Source organism: Etheostoma spectabile, unplaced genomic scaffold (genome assembly GCF_008692095.1).
Source record: "Etheostoma spectabile isolate EspeVRDwgs_2016 unplaced genomic scaffold, UIUC_Espe_1.0 scaffold00003701, whole genome shotgun sequence".
Taxonomy (NCBI): Eukaryota; Metazoa; Chordata; class Actinopteri; order Perciformes; family Percidae; genus Etheostoma; species Etheostoma spectabile.
In genome coordinates this window covers 155,451-174,755 of record NW_022603060.1, presented here as the reverse complement: position 1 = coordinate 174,755, position 19,305 = coordinate 155,451, and the positions used below count along the sequence as shown (strand labels likewise).

General features: G+C 43.5%; 1 protein-coding gene across 1 annotated transcript; it reads left to right on the top strand.

Moving 5' to 3' along the window:
- Positions 1 to 3,496: 3,496 nt before the first annotated feature.
- LOC116676717 (chitin synthase chs-2-like) lies at positions 3,497 to 12,228 on the top strand. Its single transcript, XM_032507623.1, is given in 22 exon segments — positions 3,497 to 3,533; positions 4,842 to 4,977; positions 5,258 to 5,446; positions 5,572 to 6,448; positions 6,826 to 7,009; positions 7,137 to 7,226; positions 7,486 to 7,650; positions 7,768 to 7,942; positions 8,058 to 8,159; positions 8,281 to 8,422; positions 8,588 to 8,788; positions 8,889 to 9,004; positions 9,172 to 9,340; positions 9,489 to 9,668; positions 9,808 to 9,945; positions 9,948 to 10,085; positions 10,198 to 10,431; positions 10,548 to 10,612; positions 10,797 to 10,907; positions 10,999 to 11,213; positions 11,333 to 11,426; positions 11,960 to 12,228. Coding segments are annotated over 22 exon segments (3,846 nt in total). The 5' UTR covers positions 3,497 to 3,507; the 3' UTR covers positions 12,059 to 12,228.
- Positions 12,229 to 19,305: the final 7,077 nt, after the last annotated feature.

The window sequence follows — 19,305 nt, the reverse complement described above, 5'->3', positions numbered from 1 at the left end:
TCGGCTCAGTGGAACTGAGTCCATCGCGAGGGAGACCCGACTCAGAGGAGGAGAGGTCAGTGAGGCCGGCATCTCCACGGCATGTGACAATGCGCACGGATCCGCTGCGCCACGCATGGATGAAATAATGAAATATAACAGATGTGTGCAGAATCAAGACAGTCAAGACGGCCCGGTGTTTGGTGGACCGGGTATACTTTTACTCTCATAGCCTGCAAATCATCCATGGGATCAATTACACATCCAGTTAGTTTGCCCACCCGAAACAGGGTTTGTTCTAGGGGAGAGGGATCCGTGCGTCCCGCCTTCTGCAACTACAGAATCACAGATTGCATTGGTCTGTGCCGATCTTTTTGTTGCACAGTGAGTAAGATATTTCATCCATGGGAAATACAGAGAATGACTGAAAATATTTTCCAATTGGATTTTTCATTCATTTCCCTAACTCACAGAGGTTAAGTAGCGTGCGAATTAAACAGTTATTGATGTGAAAGATGTAAAAAAAATTATCCACATAAATGATCACACTTTAATGGAATACCAGCAGATATAATGAGCTTTTCATGCGCACGCAACTTTTATACAAGAGGCCCCAGGGCTGCGGTTTAGAAGGTGTATGTAAAGAAACAGGCTTGTGTATCTGTGTGTGTGGTTCTGCAACAACAAAGCAAAGCAATGCAGACGGTTTCGAAAGGAAACAGACCAATAGCAAAGGCAAACCTCAGCTAAACATAGCCATCTAAAAATAGCATGCATAGATCAATATTGATGGCTAACAATAATAACTAAAATACAATGAGCTCTCAATGACTCAATTTCAAACACTATGCACACCTACAGTTTTAAATGCAAGTTTTCAATTAAAGATACATAACACATACATATGTGAGCACTCCTGTCCACATACAGTATGTTTGTGTAGTTCAGGTTGGGTCTGTTTTTCACCCAACTAAAATGGTAGAAGTCTCTGTCTGGATTCTGTCCCGCAATTTTCAACAACTGTTTTGCGATCCTGATTTTGTGGTCGGATGAATAACAGGTACATGTGTATCTTTGTGATTACATTGCTATGACAAACAGCAGTTTGTAGTTTTTTGACATTTGATGCGACAGAAGCAGTTTCCCCAGGGCACATCTCAAGGAAACTTTGGCATCAAATCACCCGTTACATCTAAAAGTCTACGGCAACGGAGCACCTAGGTGGCACACCTGCTTCAACATGTGTACTGTGTAGCTCTCTCTCCCACATTCATGTCTTAAGCCGTCCTATCTTACAAAGGCCAACAATACCTGTTCAAATGACACATTACTGTATGTACCTGAGTAAAACAAGTTTCATTTTGACAACATTCATTTTTTAGTCATGTTGATTTTTCTCAACAGATACTCTGTATTCTGCAAGTGGGCGTAGCATTTCTGTACCGTATATCAACCAGTTTCTTGCAAATGTTATACAATCATAATGCAGCAACACGCCATTTCCACGTTTGCAAAAGGAGTTGAATTGTTGAATATGTTGTTGTCTGGTAATGTAAGATGTTCTTATATATTATATATATGTGGCAGTTAATTAACTGATTTCCTCTTGGAAAGGCAGTAAGTGGAATTATTGGAATTGCTCTGTATTTGTAAATTATAGAGTCTGGTCTAGACCTACTCTACCTGTAAAGTGTCTTGCGATACATGACTCTTGTTAGGATTTAATACTATAAATAAAATTGATTGAATCTCTTACTGCTAAAGGAAACTAAAGGAAACAACTGAGTTTCTTTTCACTCCGTAATACAACTTATCTGTTAAAATGTAAAAAAAAGTTTTACATTCTTAGATCTGTTATCAATCATTCATTGAAAAATAAAATACTAAAAATGTTTATAAAGACGTTGTTTTTGTTTTTGAGGATATATATATGGAATCCTCATTCCAGACAGATGATTAGTGCTTTTTATTATTTCTTTTAACTCAAATTCATTTGTCTTGGCTCATTTTCTATAAAGAACATTAAAATAACTTATTTTCAATAACTGCACATGGTACCCCCCCCCCCCCCCCATGACACTATGTTGCATTTCTTCACCCGCTATTCCCACACACGTTTACATTTCAAGCACTTTCACCGGTCCTGATTCAGTTCTGAGAACTAAGCACCAATAATGACCAAAAGTCTTTTTCCTTTTTCCATAATTAAATTTCCTTGTTTTCTCACAAAAATGAAAATGAATATAGGATCATAAATGTGATCTCACAGGGGTAAATGGAAAATATGAACCATAAATGATGTATATATCGTTGGTAATTGAGCTACAGTAAACATCTGTTTAGTGTTTTGACAAAAATTCTTATGTCTGAACTGATTTAAAAGCCTAATAATGTTGTGGGTCCACCAGACCCGGGATCATTGGCTGTGTAACAAAACTATGAACACCACACTAGGGTTAATGAACGACGTTACATTCATTCCGTTGCCAAACGAGTTGCTACAAAGCTAATTAAGACAATCAGCTCCACGTAACTCTCTCTGGATTTCTCGGTATGGCTGCGTTCAGAAGATCGTGGCGTCCGATGACTTTCGCACCCAGAAGCACGAGTAAAGATAATGACCTCTTCTGAAGAGTCCATCATGTTTTTCTTAATCCTCCGTGTCCTCCTTGGCTACTAGCAACTGTGTGGCGGAGGGGTGGGGGTTGGGGGGCACGCACAATCATGTAAGGCTTGTATCAAGTGGACGTGCTGACAGTTTTGTCATTATTACTTGGATTCCAATTTAAATGATTTCTAGAAAATTGGCAAAAAAAACTACTACTCCTACTACTACTACTACTACTACTACTACTAATACTAATAATACATTTTGTTTGTATTGCACTTTAAACAAATCTCAAAGTGCTACAAATTAAATACAAAGTAGATCTGGGGAGAAAAAATGTAGAAAGAAATGAAACAACAATAGGACAAGGTGAGGGGTTAATAATTAGCCAGAGCTCTACTACAAAGCTATACTTTTGCGCTGGTGTGTGCGTCGAGCCAGCTTGTGTGTATGTGTGTGTGTGAGTGTGTGTGGGTTGGAGCCCCTGGGGCAAGGGGAGGGGTTAGACGGAGTCCCAAGGAGATGCTTCTTTCAAATCTTGCTAATGTTTTAACATGACCATCCCTGTCTTTAAGGAAAACAAACTTTCCACAACTGTGTTATTGCTACTTTTACTTGCGTACTAGATCTGTGTACTTCTCCCGTCAGTGCTCCCAACACACAGCAGATACAGAAACATTGGTATCGCACAACAGCAATTGACCTGCAGTCAGTACAATTTGTTTTATTGTAGTCTTTGTGACTAAGGCTCAAATACAAACTGTCCTTCCATTTTGATTGAGGTATTTGTGTTCTGGATTAGGAACAAACAAAAATGGGCTGGCCTGATGACAATGCAACCAAACCCTTTTTGTCATGAGTATATAACTCACCCATTCTACCTTCACAGCATCAGTCACAATACCAATCCCGAAGAAAGGATGGAGAAAGACAGAGGCAACATAAAGTAAGTACTCTGCCGGTCTAAATGTTAACTTTTTATTTACTTCCAGTTTATTGAATTTGTGTCATTCAAAATAATCTAAAAAAGGTTGTTTGAATTGAATTGAAAATAATGACATAACAGCAAGCCATTAACTCAGATTTGATATTTGCTGTAATATTGTCAAGTAAATTTAACAAGGGAAATTATCTATGCACTTTTTTAAACCAGAAAAAGTGAATTGATTTACATCATCAGATTTTTTCTATTTACCAAGCAGTACATATGTTAATAATGCATTACTTATAACACATTATTATGTAAGTATAAAATGAAAGTAGTTCATTATTATTAACTTCTTCTCTGAAGAATTATTTAACAACATTTGAATTATTATTTTTTACCTTACATTGCATTGCATTAGGAGCTGTTTATAAATTATACAAATGTATCAGTCATTTATTTATAATGTACGCTTTTTTATCTACCTACCTACCTACCTACCTACCTATCCATCTATCTAACACCACGTCTTGACGAAAAGGGTTAGGGTTAGGGGTTAGGGTTAGGGGTTAGGGGTTAGGGGTTAGGGTTAGGGGTTAGGGTTAGGGTTAGGGGTTAGGGTTAGGATAGTGGGTAAACACCACGTCTTGACGAAAAAAATTTAATAGACAAAAAACGAAAGGAGATAGAGGGATGAAACCAAGCTCCGCCTCCCCATTTTGGGGGTCTCTGGACACGCTTGAAGTGTCCCCATGTCTCTACGACTTACGGTTCTCGAGATATGCAAAAATGGTCAAAATTTGACAAAAAGAAAGTTCATAAGTCCTCGTAGGAAGGTCGCAGCCAGCTCAAACTTGGTTCTTTGTAATCCTCTCCTCTCCTTTTTTTCATTTTGTCTTACTTTGACTAGGACGATTGTATTGCGTTGGGAGTGTGTTCCCGGTGCTCAGGGCGTCCCCCTGAGTGTTTAGACATGTAATTTGTCATGGTTAGGGTTAGGGTTAGGGTTAGGGTAGGGGGTAAACACCACGTCTTGACGAAAAAAGTTTATGCTGCACTGTAACTTTTATTCTTGTGTTTTATGTATCTATTTTTTAACTGTCTATTCATGTGTTTTATCTGTTTAACTGATTTTGTGTAAAGCACTTTGAATTGCCCTGTTGCTGAAATGTGCTCTACAAATAAAGCTGCCTTGCCTTGCCTATCTATATTGTATCTATTTCAAAAATTGTTCGTACTGTATATTTATTGCATTTCTACTTCCTATTGTATTAGTTTTCCGCGGACCTTCCTACTGCCTGCCTTTAACATTTTGCTGTGTTAATTCAGGAAGCCGTGGGATACCTGCAGGGAGACTCCCATCATTAAGGATGAACAGACGCCATGGAAGATCATCAAACTGCTAAAGATCGCCTCTCTGGCTATCGTCGCAGTGTTTGTCTTTGGATTGGCGCTATGTAGCAAGGTTTGCTATTATTTATACATTTTTTAGAAATGAAGGAATTTATGATTTGCATAAGGTGTCTACTCCAAAGACAGGTCAACTTACTTAGTTGACCCATGGAATATCTGAGTTAATTCTGGCACCCAAATACATGCTGGTTCATTCCACAACTAGGAAATTATAGATTTGTTTCTGTCTAACTCAGAAGGATTACATTAAGTGAGAAACCCAGGCATTGGAACATCTTATATAAGAGTAACAACTGTAATTAAATGCTAATTTTGTTTTGGCTCTGTTCCAGACGACGTTCCTACTGCTCATTACCTTGTCCCACAAAGGCACAAAAGTCCTCCCAGATAACATGAAACCCGTTGCTCTGCTGTGTATCGGCTGCGCCCTCATCATTTCCAGTGTTTTTCTATTGCTCAAAAGCTTTTGGAAGTCATGCTATAAAACGTCAAAGCTGCCAAGAAAATCAACTGTAGCACTGGTAAGACAAAATAATATTTCCAAGCTTTCTTTCACTGGATGCCAAAAAACAGAACCTCACAGGCATCCTGACTCTTTTTTTGTTACTGCATTGTAACCTATTATGATCTTCTGCTTCTTCTTCAGGTCCTTTTCTTTGAGTTCCTAGTGGCTACAGGTGTAGCGATTCTCACCATAGTGGCGATGCCACACTTAGACATCGTGACCAACGTGGCAATTCTGAATGGTGTAGCCGTTCTCTCTGCGCTCCTCCAGGTGATAGCTCAATGCTCCGCCAAAGAAAGAAACCGCTTCCTGCTGCCGTCCATCTTTGCCTTCATCCTCATTTTGCTGGGTTACGCCCTGTTCCTCTATCTATACATCACAAAGAATCCTACTGATGTCAAGATGATCATTTGGGTGGGTCTGGCTGTTGGTGCGTCCTTCTTGGTGTCTTTGAACTGGTGGGAGAGCTATTTGAGACTTATCAGCAAGAACAGCAACTCCGTATTCCTCAACAATTTCTGTAAAGACTTGACAAAGTGCCAGAATGTAGTGCGCATCCTAACCAGCCTGCTGAGGATTGCCGTGACCGCCTGTGTGCTCGGAGCCTACGTCCACTTGGACAACATGGACTGGAAAATCGTGACCCTGATTCCAAGCCGTGAGACAAAAATTATAGCCATCATCATCGGGGTCCAGCTGATCTCATCTGCACTCTGCCACTGGTTTTCTTTGGTAGCCTGCAAGATGCACGCCCTGCGGCGATGCTTCATCATGCCTTTGTACCTGGCCTCTCTGGCCGTCATGGTTCTGTTTGTTGTCCCCGTTATCGTTTACTATCAAAACTACAGAACCAGTTTGAACGGGACTTCAATCAACTTCATAGGCTACTGCAGTCAAGTTGTGGATGGAAGAAACCAAAGCCTAAATGACAATGTGTTCCGAGAGCTGGTTTTGGATGTCACACACACTCTGTGCTTCCTGGACATGTCCAAGATGGCTGACATTGGATTATTGACAGGTATTAATGTAAAGCCTTGTATGAGTAACAATGCATTTTGTCACACATTAAAAAGGAACAGTCCGTCCTCGGGACACCACACCCTTTATGCCTTCATACCTTCATGTCATCCTTCGTATCTACCTTAATACCATATCTTTATACCGGTCAGCCCCAGTGCCGAGGTGTGTGCAAGAGCCATTTCTTTAAAGAAAGAAATTTCCCCATCAAAAAATTTGGATCATGATTTATTTGGATTTAAAAGTACAACCAGTTTACTTTGCTGTTTTGTTGTTTCATGCAGAATTCTTCTGGATACTCAAAAAGCTTCATCATACGATATACATTAAAGTACTTTCCAAAGTTTTCATCTAATGTGTTTGTTAATCCTCCTTCAGGGTCGGCAGTATCCTGGTGGCTCGGCCTTTTGCTGGCCACTCTCCATCTGTGGTACCTAAACGTGGATCGTATCCAGAGGACCCAAGACCTGTTCACCAGGAGGCTGTATGAAGGAGCATTTATTGAACAGTCCCTGCTCCTCAACACCCGATTCGACATCCTGTCCAAAGACAGGAAAAAGAAGTAAGTGTGTAATCTGTTTTTATTGATCCCCAATGGGGAAATTACAGTATATGGGCACTACTCCATTAGACTTACATTATCTCCTTAAAAATATGGTATTTCTCAAATGTGCAAATCTTGTCATCAGGGTATACGAAACGTTGATGGTGTATCTGTGTGCGACAATGTGGCACGAAACCTACAGCGAGATGATGAACATCATTATCTCAATATTCAGGTGAGTTTTTTGTTGCATTGATCATCTTTCCAATTCTCTAACTCTTTCTCTGTTAATTTCCATGGGTAAATTGTTATTACACAGGAATGGTCAAAAAAGCATGGTTACTTTATGTGCTGCTGTCACAGGTTTGTAGTTAAGCTTAGTTTGTGTTCTTGGCCTAGACGGTTTTAGATGTGTACTTTTAACAACTGCAACATTTACTGCATCACAGTGGATTTACTCACATTTTCTCTTTATGTCTCTTTTAACACTGCAGACTGGATAAGTACAGACCAAAGACAGAAGATGAAAAGAACACTGATTTCAAGTTTGAAACCCATATCTACTTTGATGATGCGTTCACTGATGATAAAGATAGTCGGGGGCGTCACCTCAACAAATATGCACTAAACCTTGTGGAGATCTTCACAGAAGTTTATGGGTAAGAACCATGTTTACAGATGGTCTACTACAGTTACCGTGTATTTTAATGTTAGTTTTTTAAGAAATCAGCCTTGTACAAATTACTATAAATGTTTTACTCATTCTCTGTCGTCAGAATCTTCACAAACATCAACAACGAGTTCTTCAATAAGAAGCAGCAAATCCCTGAACAGAATATAATAAGGACGCCGTATGGAGGACGCCTGGAGGTCGCCATGCCTCATGGGAACATCATCACCGTTCACTTTAAGGATAAAGATCTCATCCGCCACAAGAAGAGATGGTCCCAGGTAGGGAAGAAAAAAAGATTTCGACCCCAGAAAAGTCAGTCCCATGGACCTTTTACAGTTCACATTGGGTCACATTGTTACTGTAGTTTCGTTAATTCTTATTTCTTTTTTCCAGGTCATGTATCTTTACTATCTTCTGGGCTGGAAACTCATGACCAAGTATTATGCACGCTATCAGAAGGGAGAGGACGGGCCTGAGTTTAGAGCAGAAGTTGAGGTGAGATAAGAGAAACATCCACAACTTTTGTGAATTAGTTGTGTGAGCTCCAACATGTTTCCACAGTATAATTGAATACAACCTAAATGTAAAGGCAAACAAATTGTGCATGTTCTTCCAGAAAGAAAAGCAAAACACCTACATCCTGGCTTTAGATGGAGACACAGACTTCCAACCGGCTGCTTTGATGCTGCTCATCGATCGTCTGAAAATGTACCCAAGTGTCGGAGCAGCGTGTGGCAGGATTCACCCCACTGGCTCAGGTAAGCACATTGCACAATTAAGACAAAGAAGACAAAGAAGACAAAGTATAATTTATGTGTGTTGTTCAGCTCTATAATCCACCACTGAAGCTGAAAGCCAACAGTGACTAGCACTGGACAAACATTTGTGTTGAGATCTAAAATCCCTCTGCTTTTTCTTTGCAGGTCCCGCAGTGTGGTTCCAGAAGTTTGAGTACGCTATTAGTCATTGGCTGCAAAAGACAGCGGAGCATGTCATTGGCTGTGTGCTTTGCAGCCCCGGCTGCTTCAGTCTATTCAGAGCAAAGGCGCTGATGGACGACAACGTGATGAAGAAATACTCCAGCAAGTCCATGGAGGCGAGCCACTACATCCAGTACGATCAAGGTAACATGTTGTTTGATTTGGACTTCCTGCTTTCAATAAGTCTTGGGGATATCTTTCACAATCAGTCTCCCCTCCTGAATACATTTTCTGTTTCCTGCAGGTGAGGACCGCTGGCTGTGTACTCTGCTGCTGAAACAAGGATGGAGAGTGGAGTACAATGCAGCAGCTGATGCTTTCACCAATGCACCGGAGAACTTCAACGAACTCTACAACCAGGTGAGTGCTGCAGCTGATCAGAACCTTTACACACATATTATAAGGGCCAATAAATACCCACAATGATTGGGCAATTCCTCCAGAATATGAATCTCTTGTCATACAAGTTGTCATGAAGCAAAAAAAAAAAAGAAAATCACACCACATGCTGCTGATTCTATCTTCAGCGTCGGCGTTGGGGGCCGTCCACAATGGCCAATGTGATGGATCTCTTGGGCGCAACCAGCACAGTTTCCAAGAAAAACCGAAGCATATCCAAACTTTTCATGTTCTACCAGCTCTTTGCCATCGCCTCAGCCATCCTGGCCCCTGCCACAATCTGCCTTATGGTTGCAGGTTGGTGTTTTGTGTTTTAGGACATAATCTCTGTACACTTTTGAGATTGGACTATATTTAATTGGTTGTGTGATCATTTCAACAATGTCATAATTAAATTTATGGAAATGCATTTATAAATGTGTATGTGCTTCTTTTTGGCCTTCAGGTAGTTTTACCTTCATCTTTAACATGAATGCCAGCGCTTCCCTGGTCCTGGCTATCATACCGCCTGTCATCTACCTTATTCTTTGCTTTTATCTGAAGTCCGAAACTCAGATTACAATTGCAGGAGTCCTAAGTGTCTTGTACGCATTCCTCATGTTGGTGGTGACGTTATCCATTATCGGTAAGTTCCAGTGACATAGGTATAACTTTATGCAGACGTATGTGCAGTAACTGTATTTGTACTTTGTAAAATACCTTTTAGAAGAACTGCTTTAAGATGATTAAATGCTATAACTATCTGTACCCTTATCTTTCTTCAGGCTCAATGGTGAAAGAAAAGACTATCCTGACACCCAGCGGCATGTTCGTCATTGCCATTTCTGCCATTTACATCATCACAGCGATAATGCATCCTCAGGAAATCCAACTGATCTTCTACGGCGTACTCTACATCCTCTGCATCCAAGCGCCTACCTCCTTCTCTCCATCTACTCCATGGTCAACATGAACAACGTTTCCTGGGGCACCCGGGAGACAAAACCTGTTGCTGGAGATGCCCCACCACAGCCTTCCACCCCACAAACAAGAACCCAGAAAGGTAGATACCATGTTGGCACTAAAAAAGTTTATTGTAATGCAATTCCAAGTGAAATACAAGATCTGTACTATTGTTTTGCTGACTAAACTGAAGTTGATCTTCACCTTTACAGCCAAAAGTGCATGCCAACGGTTCTTCTCGTGGGCCAGATGTTGTAAAAACTCCAACCAGAGTTCTGGAGACGGGCATCACGGTGACGGCCAGCCAGTCCTGATCCCACAGTCCGCACAGCCAGAACTCCGGCCCCAAAACACACGTGTTGATAGCCCAATGTTTACAGTGAATGCTAATTTATCATCTGATTTATCTGTTTGTGCTACAAGGCAACCGAAACCTGATTTTCAAGGTAAGTCCAAACTTTTTAGCATAAATCTAAATGTCTACAAGTTTCTTTGCAAGACAATTCCGGCTCACTTCAAATGTGATGTTATCTAATACCTTCTGTCTTGCTCTTCTCTCTAGATTGGGTCACACAAATGAAGGATGTGTTCAGTGACATGCAGCTGCAGGAGGCCTCACTCAAAAAGGTGTGTAGGTCTCATTTTAGCATGACCAACTGCGTCTGAATCACGTTTTCAAGTTGATGCTCAGTATATTCAGTTTCCCAATGCTTTCAACATGACATTGAAGCATTTGCAGTTATGTGCTGTGTCTAAACATGCACAAATTACAGAATAATTAATTGCAAAGGGGTTGTGTGTTTTTCTGCAGGAGGAGGAGCAGTTCTGGATGGATCTTCAGAAGAAGTACTTGGAGCCTTTGCAGGTTGATAAAGAGAGACAGCAAAAGATTGTGAATGACCTGCGACAGCTGAGAAACAAAGTAGGTGTGGGGAGCTAAACTACAGTACATGTCTAACAGGAAACAAATGTAATTTATCTAAGATTTATCCTATCTTTCTTAATAAACACAGATAAACTTTGCCTACTTCATGATGAATGCCCTGTGGCTGGTGGCGACATTTACCCTCCAGCTCTTCGAGGCCACCGTCGCTATCCCGATCACCTTAGTCGACTTGGACCTCAAGCCCACCGGAACAGTACTACGTGTCGACCCCATTGGCTTTATGTTCATTCTGGGATTTGCGTCAATGGTTGGAATCCAGTTCCTTACAATGTTCTACCACAGGTGAGCACCTACATCAAATTATTTTGTTTCTCATCCACAGGGTTTGGATTTTAATGTAGTTCATAATGTCCATTCATCTTTTTTCAATATAAAATCTAACTTGTTCTGTTTTTGTTCAGAATCTACACTCTGATCCATTATGTGGCCTTTTTGGACACAGAGCCCAAAGAGAAAAACAATGAACCAAAAGAACTATACCTTCCCGGCAAAAAGGTATTACTAACTAACTACTATTGTTGTACATCTACTGTAACTACTAATACTACAGCAGCTACTCACACTGCTAGTTTTGCCTCTTTTAATACACCTGCTGCTGCTGCTGCAAACTTGCAATAATACTACAATTATCCATATTCAATCAATATTTCTTTATTCTTTGTTTATTGGAAATGTACAAAGTAGCCTATTACATGAGACACAACTTTGTTGAGAACACTTGAGGAAACTTTGTGGGGTTGTGCACAGCAACAAATACCGCAAACAGCACTTTAATTATCATGACATGTCCAAATGGCATTGATGAGCAGGATTGCTACGTACAGTATGCTAACAGGAAAGAACACTTATTGCCCCACAATTACATTGCTTTAATTGATGATGCTACTAGATGCTGTTTGTATTGAGACACTAACCACACCCTTCTGCTACTGTTGTTAAGAATAGAATAAATAGTTAATTAACCTGTCAGGAGTGTCCCAGGTGTGGTGGCATTTCAGTTGACTGATGTTCCTATTATCTCCTCCCAGGACGTATCTATCTCCAACAACGACTCCGTCATTGAAACCAACTCCCTGGAGGACTCTGACCTTGATGACAGTGATGAATATGAGGATGATTCTTTCTAAAACAGACGTCATGATGGATGGAGTACAACGTATACATAGTCTCTGTGAACAACACTTTTTAGCACTTTGAAATTTCCAATGTAAGTGAGCTTTTACCGAAAATGCCTTTATAATGTATTTTATTCATGTTTGCATCTAAGTATGCACAATTTATTTATAAAAAGCTGTCACACAGTGCTCTGCTGAAACCAACTATTGCATATTCTAGTTGAAATAGTGTGTGTGAGTATGTGTGATGTGTGCAAATGAAAACACCAGAGAGCATCAGGTCAATTGATGCTATTAATGAAGGAGCCAAAGTAATGTTATACTGTAAATATCTCTTTTTAGTGTGTGTAACCTCAGCATTTAATACACGCTAATGTGAAGAGTAATAATTTGCCGGGAAGTTACACTATGTCTGTTAGAGATGGCCCATTTGCCATTAAAAACTGTAACAATGATAAGGATGTTTATTTATATTTATTAACCAAAGGAAATTGCTGTGTTAAAGCTGTCTTTTTGTGTCTGTTTTTGTTCCTGTTTCTCAATAAAGCACTTTGTAATATACCTTTTGTATGACTGTTGACATGTTTCATGGGCTAGAGTTGGTATTTTTTCACATTGTACTCAGAGTGTGTACACTCTCTAATTCTAACTTTATCTGGCTGTGAAACTTGTAAGACTAAAGTTAATTTTAGTTCATTAGATACAAATGTGTGATGTCACTTCCTCTAGTCTAGCCACTTCCAGGTGCCTATTATCTTTTGCCACTCCATTAAAAAAAACCTGCAAAACCTCTACGAATACAGGTGTAGCTTGTCTATAACTGTGTATGACTACGCCTAGATGTATTTATAATTCAAAAGAACACAAAGTACATAGAATTATAATGTGATTTAGTTTTGTCTCACACACACCCATTTGTACTTGTTTGAACATGTTTGGCCCAACGAACTGTGAATTAAAAAATGATACATTCAAAGCTATTGTGTATAGTTTCTGTTGCACTTGCACCCATGAGGAATTCTAAGTAATGACAACAAAACTGTTGGTGCGTGCAGATGATACAAGTCTACCATGATTGCAAAAAATTGTGTACCAAAATCCCCAAACAACACAATCTTCTGAACATGGCCATACTGAGAAATGCAGAGATAGTTGTGTCGAGCTGATAATCTTAACTAGCTTTGTGGCAACTCACTTGGCGATGGCTTGAATGTAACGGATGTTCATTAATATCCAAAATGTATGCACTAACGCAAGATTGCTGGATTTGTCAGAGATATTTGTTCATATTGACATGAAAAACTGCTGCAAATTTGTCGGCTGCACATCCATGATACAAATCTCCCGTTCCACCACATCCAAAGGTGGATGTATTTTATGCCCAGTAAATGTTCTTTGTAATGTGTTGTATTTTGTCCCTAATGGAGGCATGAAGCATTGTTGGTCTCACAATAAAGTTAAAAGGGCTGGGATAAAAAGGGATAAAAAGTTGTAACTAAAGGCTTTAGTGAAAACTAATAAAAGCACTTCTGATTCTGCTTTTAGATCAGATTCAAGCCTTTAATGAGAATTTTTGGGTAACCAGGTTTGGGCGCTGTGTATCCTCCCCAGAATAACTTGCCTTTAATTCACCACCCATTTATAAAGAAACAAGGCATTTTCAACTTTATGTTGATGTGTTTAGTTGGACTGTTGGTGTGGAGGAACGCTTAATAAATGACCTTTATATCTACGTTCATAAGCAGATGGGCTATTATTAGGAAGATAGAGTAACCAGTGACATTTGGGATTTGGTTGGATAATCAAATACCAGTTTGGTCTGTTTGAGTTTGTGATAAAAGATCAAATCACTAGAAATTAAACTAAAGCAGGGAATGTTTTGGTTAAGAATAATTAGCTGGGGCACTTGGGTTGGTCACCCGGTAGAGCGTGCGCCCTTAAATAGATGTTTACTCCTCAACACAGCGCTCGCGGGTTCAACTCCGACCTGTGGCCCTTTGCTGCATGTCATTCCCCCCCCCCCCCCCCCTCATGTCTTCAGCTATCCTGTGCAATTAAAGGCCTCAAAAACACACAGAAAAAATGAATAGATTTTCATTTAAAGGACTGACCAACACAAAAGATTACCAACAGTTGAAAGATTATATACGGTAAAACTGTCAGACCCGGCTGGCAGAATAACCCAAACGCAGACAAGGAGAAGTTCAATGAGAGTTTATTGATACTAATCCGTGCACCAGATGACCAACCAAGGTGAAACAGAGGGAAATGCTGTGACGGCAGGTGAGTGAAGACAATCCGGGGGTGAAGAGTGTTGACGGTCCGTAGCAGGATAACTGGAGGTGAAGACAGAGAGACAGACGTTACCAAACACGAAGACAGACACGGAACAAAACGACGACAGGCAAAAGTCAGATGAGGCGCCAAACACATACTGAGAAGACTAACGATCCGACAGGGACTGGATGTCAGGTCATGGTATAAGAGCTGGTGGTGATGATGATGAGACACAGGTGGGTGCTGGTGATTAGGCTGAGCAGGAACAGGTGATGGTGATTAGGCTGAACAGGAACAGGTGATGAGTGAAGGAGGCCACACCTCCCCAGGTTGCATAGCAACAGGAACAATGATGCACAGACAGACAACAAACAGGATCAGAGCGGGGGATGCCTGACAGTACCCCCCTCCGACGACCGCCTCCAGGCGGACCACCCGGAGCACCGGGCTGGCGACGGTAAAAGTCCCGTAGCAGACCATCATCCAGAATCTGGCGACGAGGTATCCAGCTCCGCTCCTCCGGTCCGTACCCCTCCCAATCCACCAGGTACTGAAACCCACGACCCCGCCGACGGGAGTCCATGATGCGATTGACGGTGTAAACGGGACCCCCATCGATCACACGCGGAGGTGGAGGACGAGCTGGAGGGGGCAACAGGGGGCTAAGCAGAACAGGTTTCAGCCGAGAAACATGGAAAGCAGGATGTACCTTGAGTGAGCGAGGCAGTGTCAACCTGACCACCGCAGGATTAATCAGGCGTTCCACAGTGAACGGCCCAATGAACCGGGGTGACAACTTCCGAGATTCAGTCCGCAGGGGCAAGTCCCGAGTTGACAGCCACACCCGGTCCCCAACAGAGTACCGTGGGGCCGGAATGCGGTGGCGATTGGCCTGGGTTTGGTATTGACCAGAAACCCTCAGCAACGCAGTCCGAGCACGGTGCCATGTCCTGTGGCAGCGGCGGATATGAGCCTGAACAGACGGCACCGCCAGATCCTTCTCCTGAGACGGAAACAAAGGGGGTTGATAACCATATACGCATTGAAAAGGAGACATACCAGTAGCGGACGTAGGGAGCGTGTTGTGAGCATATTCCACCCAAGGAAGCTGAGATGCCCAGGAGCTGTGGTTCGCGGACACCAGGCAACGCAGTGTGGTCTCCATCTTCTGGTTAGCCCTTTCTGCTTGGCCATTGGTTTGAGGATGAAACCCAGATGACAGGCTGACGGTGGCGCCGATGGCAGAGCAAAATGCCTTCCAGACCGCCGAAGTGAATTGGGGACCACGGTCCGAGACAATGTCGCAAGGCAGACCATGAACACGGAAAACCTCCCTCACCAGAATCATGGCCGTCTCCTTGGCAGAGGGAAGTTTAGGCAGAGGCAGGTAATGGGTGAATTTACTGAATCTGTCAACAACAGTGAGAATCACAGTGTTACCTTCAGAAGGAGGCAAACCGGTAACAAAGTCCAGCGCCAGGTGCGACCAAGGGCGACGAGGAATGGGCAGTGGCCGCAGAAGACCCGCAGCAGGGCGATTGGATCCCTTGTTCTGAGCACAAACAGGACATGCAGAAACAAAAACACGAGCATCCTCACCCATGGCAGGCCACCAGAAACGCCGCCGAAGCATGGCCATAGTGCGCGCCACGCCAGGATGACATGAGGTCTTTGCGGAATGCGCCCACAGAAGTACATTAGAGCGGACATTCTCAGGGACGAAAAGTCGCCCCGGAGGTCCGTTACCTGGGTCTGGTTGGTTGTGCAGAGCGGCCAATACTTCCTCCTCGACCCTCCAAAGGACAGCGCCGATGACCTTGTCCCGAGGCAAGATGACTTCATGCTCCACTCCCTTCTCCTCCAGCACGGAATACATGCGGGACAAGGCATCAGGCTTGCCATTCCGAGAACCGGGCCTGAAAGTGAGGGAAAAGTTAAAACGTCCAAAAAACAGTGCCCATCGGGCCTGCCGGGGATTGAGTCGTCTGGCCGACCTGACATATTCCAGGTTCTTGTGGTCGGTCCAGACCACAAATGGTTGAGAGGCACCCTCCAACCAATGTCGCCACTCCTCCAATGCGAGCTTCACGGCCAGTAACTCGCGATTTCCCACGTCGTAGTTCCTCTCCGCAGGGGACAGACGACGAGACAGAAAGGCGCAGGGATGGAGCTTCCCGTCCTTAGCCAAACGTTGGGACAAGATAGCACCAACCCCGACGTCCGAAGCATCCACCTCGACCACGAACTGACGGGACACGTCCGGTTGAGTGAGAATCGGTGCCGAGGTGAAACGACCCTTCAACTCCAGAAAGGCGTCCTCAGCAGCAATACTCCAGCAGAAGTCCTTGAGACTTGAGGTCAAGGCGGTCAGGGGGGCGGCCACCCGACTGTAATCCCGTATGAAACGTCGGTAGAAGTTAGCAAATCCGAGGAAACGTTGAAGCTGCTTCCTGGTCTCCGGCGTAGGCCACTCCAACACTCCACGTACCTTCTCCGGATCCATCTGGACTTGACCCTCAGACACGATGTACCCCAGGAAGGAGGTGGTGCGAGCGTTGAAGGCACATTTCTCCGCCTTAACAAAGAGTCGATTCTCCAACAGTCTCTGGAGCACCTGGAGAACATGTTGTTTGTGCTCCAAAACATCCTTGGAATAGATAAGGATATCGTCCAAGTAGACAAACACAAACTGCCCCACCATGTCCCTGAGGACATCGTTGATAAGGCACTGAAACACAGCAGGCGCGTTAGTTAGTCCAAACGGCATGACCAGGTATTCAAAGTGACCCATAGGAGTGTTGAATGCAGTCAGCCACTCATCACCCTCCCTGATCCGTACCAGATGATACGCGTTCCGAAGGTCAAGCTTAGTAAAAATCACAGAGCCTTGCAGAGAATCAAAAGCAGAATCCATTAAGGGCAGAGGATACTTATTTTTAACGGTTATGTCATTAAGCCCACGATAGTCAATGCAGGGTCTCAGAGATCCATCCTTCTTACCCACAAAGAAGAATCCGGCTCCCAGAGGCGAGGAAGATGGACGGATTATTCCAGCATCCAAGGAGTCCTTAATGTAGGTTTCCATAGCCTCCCGTTCAGGTCTCGAGATGTTGTACAGTCGTCCCTTTGGGTAAGAGATGTTCTTCAGCAGTTCAATGGCCATATCATAAGGTCGGTGTGGAGGCAAGGATAATGCTCGTTCCTTACTGAAGACATCTCCCACGACATGATATTCCTGTGGTACTTGTGATAGATCAGGCGGCTCAGGCTGCAACCTCTGGGGAGAAACAGACTGAGAAACAGCAGATTTCAGACAATTAGCATGACACCACGTGCTCCAACTAACTATCTTGCTATTACCCCAGTCAATAGCGGGATTATGCTTTATCAGCCACGGAAAACCCAGGACTAAAGGTATGAGAGGAGATGGCATAACGTAGAAGGAGATCTCCTCCGAGTGATTACCAGACAGTAACATCTGAACAGGTTCGGTCCTGGCAGTGATGCGGTTAATCAGTCTTCCATCCAAAGTGGTAGCTTCCATGACTTTGGGTAATGCTACCTTAGAAAGTCCCAGCTGATCCACTAAACCGGAATCCATAAAACAATCATCCGCTCCAGAGTCAATAAGCGCCTGTACCTCAATAGGTTGTCCTTTAAAATCATCGTGGCGTGAAAAGGTGCTCGAAGGTGAGGGTGGGGAGAACTAGAAGTGTGACTCGCCAGAATACTCCCCACATCTAGCGAGCCTGATAGTTTCCCGACCGCAGAGGACAGGATGCCAGGTAATGGTTCGGTTGTCCGCAGTACAGACAGCTATCAGACTCCTTTCTCCGACGCCGCTCCTGCTCAGACAACCGCTGACGACCCATCTGCATAGGTTCGGATTCCGAGAAAACCTCCTCTCTCCTTCGGCGAGGTGTAGGTGACAGATTGGGTATCCTCTGTCGCCTCTCTCTCCCACGCTCCAGACGACGATTATCCACCCGAACAGATAAGGAAATCAAGTCCTCCAATCCTGCTGATTCAGGGTAAGAAAGGAGTTCGTCCTTCATCTGCTCACACAGTCCTTTGTAGTAAGCCGCCTCCAACGATTCATCATTCCAGCGGCTCTCCACTGCCAGCGTACGGAACTCAACAACGTACTCCGCGACACTGCGCGCTCCCTGTTGCAGCGAAGAGAGGCGTCTCGCGGCATCCTTGCCACGAACCGGCAGGTCAAATAATGTCCTTAATGCAGCCGTAAAGTCTGAATAAGAAAATGCCATCCCTTCGCCGCTCTCCCACACAGCTGTAGCCCATTCCAGAGCCTTGCCTCCTAATAATCCCGTCACAAACGCTATCTTAGCTCGGTCGGTAGCGTAGGATCGGGGCTGTTGCTCAAACACAAGTCCACATTGCATTAAAAATGAACGACACTTCCCAAAACTGCCTTCATATCTCTCCGGTGTGGGGACCCACGGCTCACGAACAGAGTCAATAGCAGGTCTTACCGTAACCGGCTCCGGTAGAGACACGGGTGCAGGCGAAGCGGACAAACTGGCGAGCTGGTTCTGGAGACCAGAAATGTTTGTAGTCAGTGACTGGAGCGTGTTCATGATCTCCTGGAGCGCGGCGCCGTGTTGTCCCAACAAAGCGCCCTGGTCTGAAACTGCCAGCTTCACCGTCTCCAAGTCTGCTGGGTTCATTGTATGGTCGGATCGTTCTGTCAGACCCGGCTGGCAGAATAACCCAAACGCAGACAAGGAGAAGTTCAATGAGAGTTTATTGATACTAATCCGTGCACCAGATGACCAACCAAGGTGAAACAGAGGGAAATGCTGTGACGGCAGGTGAGTGAAGACAATCCGGGGGTGAAGAGTGTTGACGGTCCGTAGCAGGATAACTGGAGGTGAAGACAGAGAGACAGACGTTACCAAACACGAAGACAGACACGGAACAAAACGACGACAGGCAAAAGTCAGATGAGGCGCCAAACACAT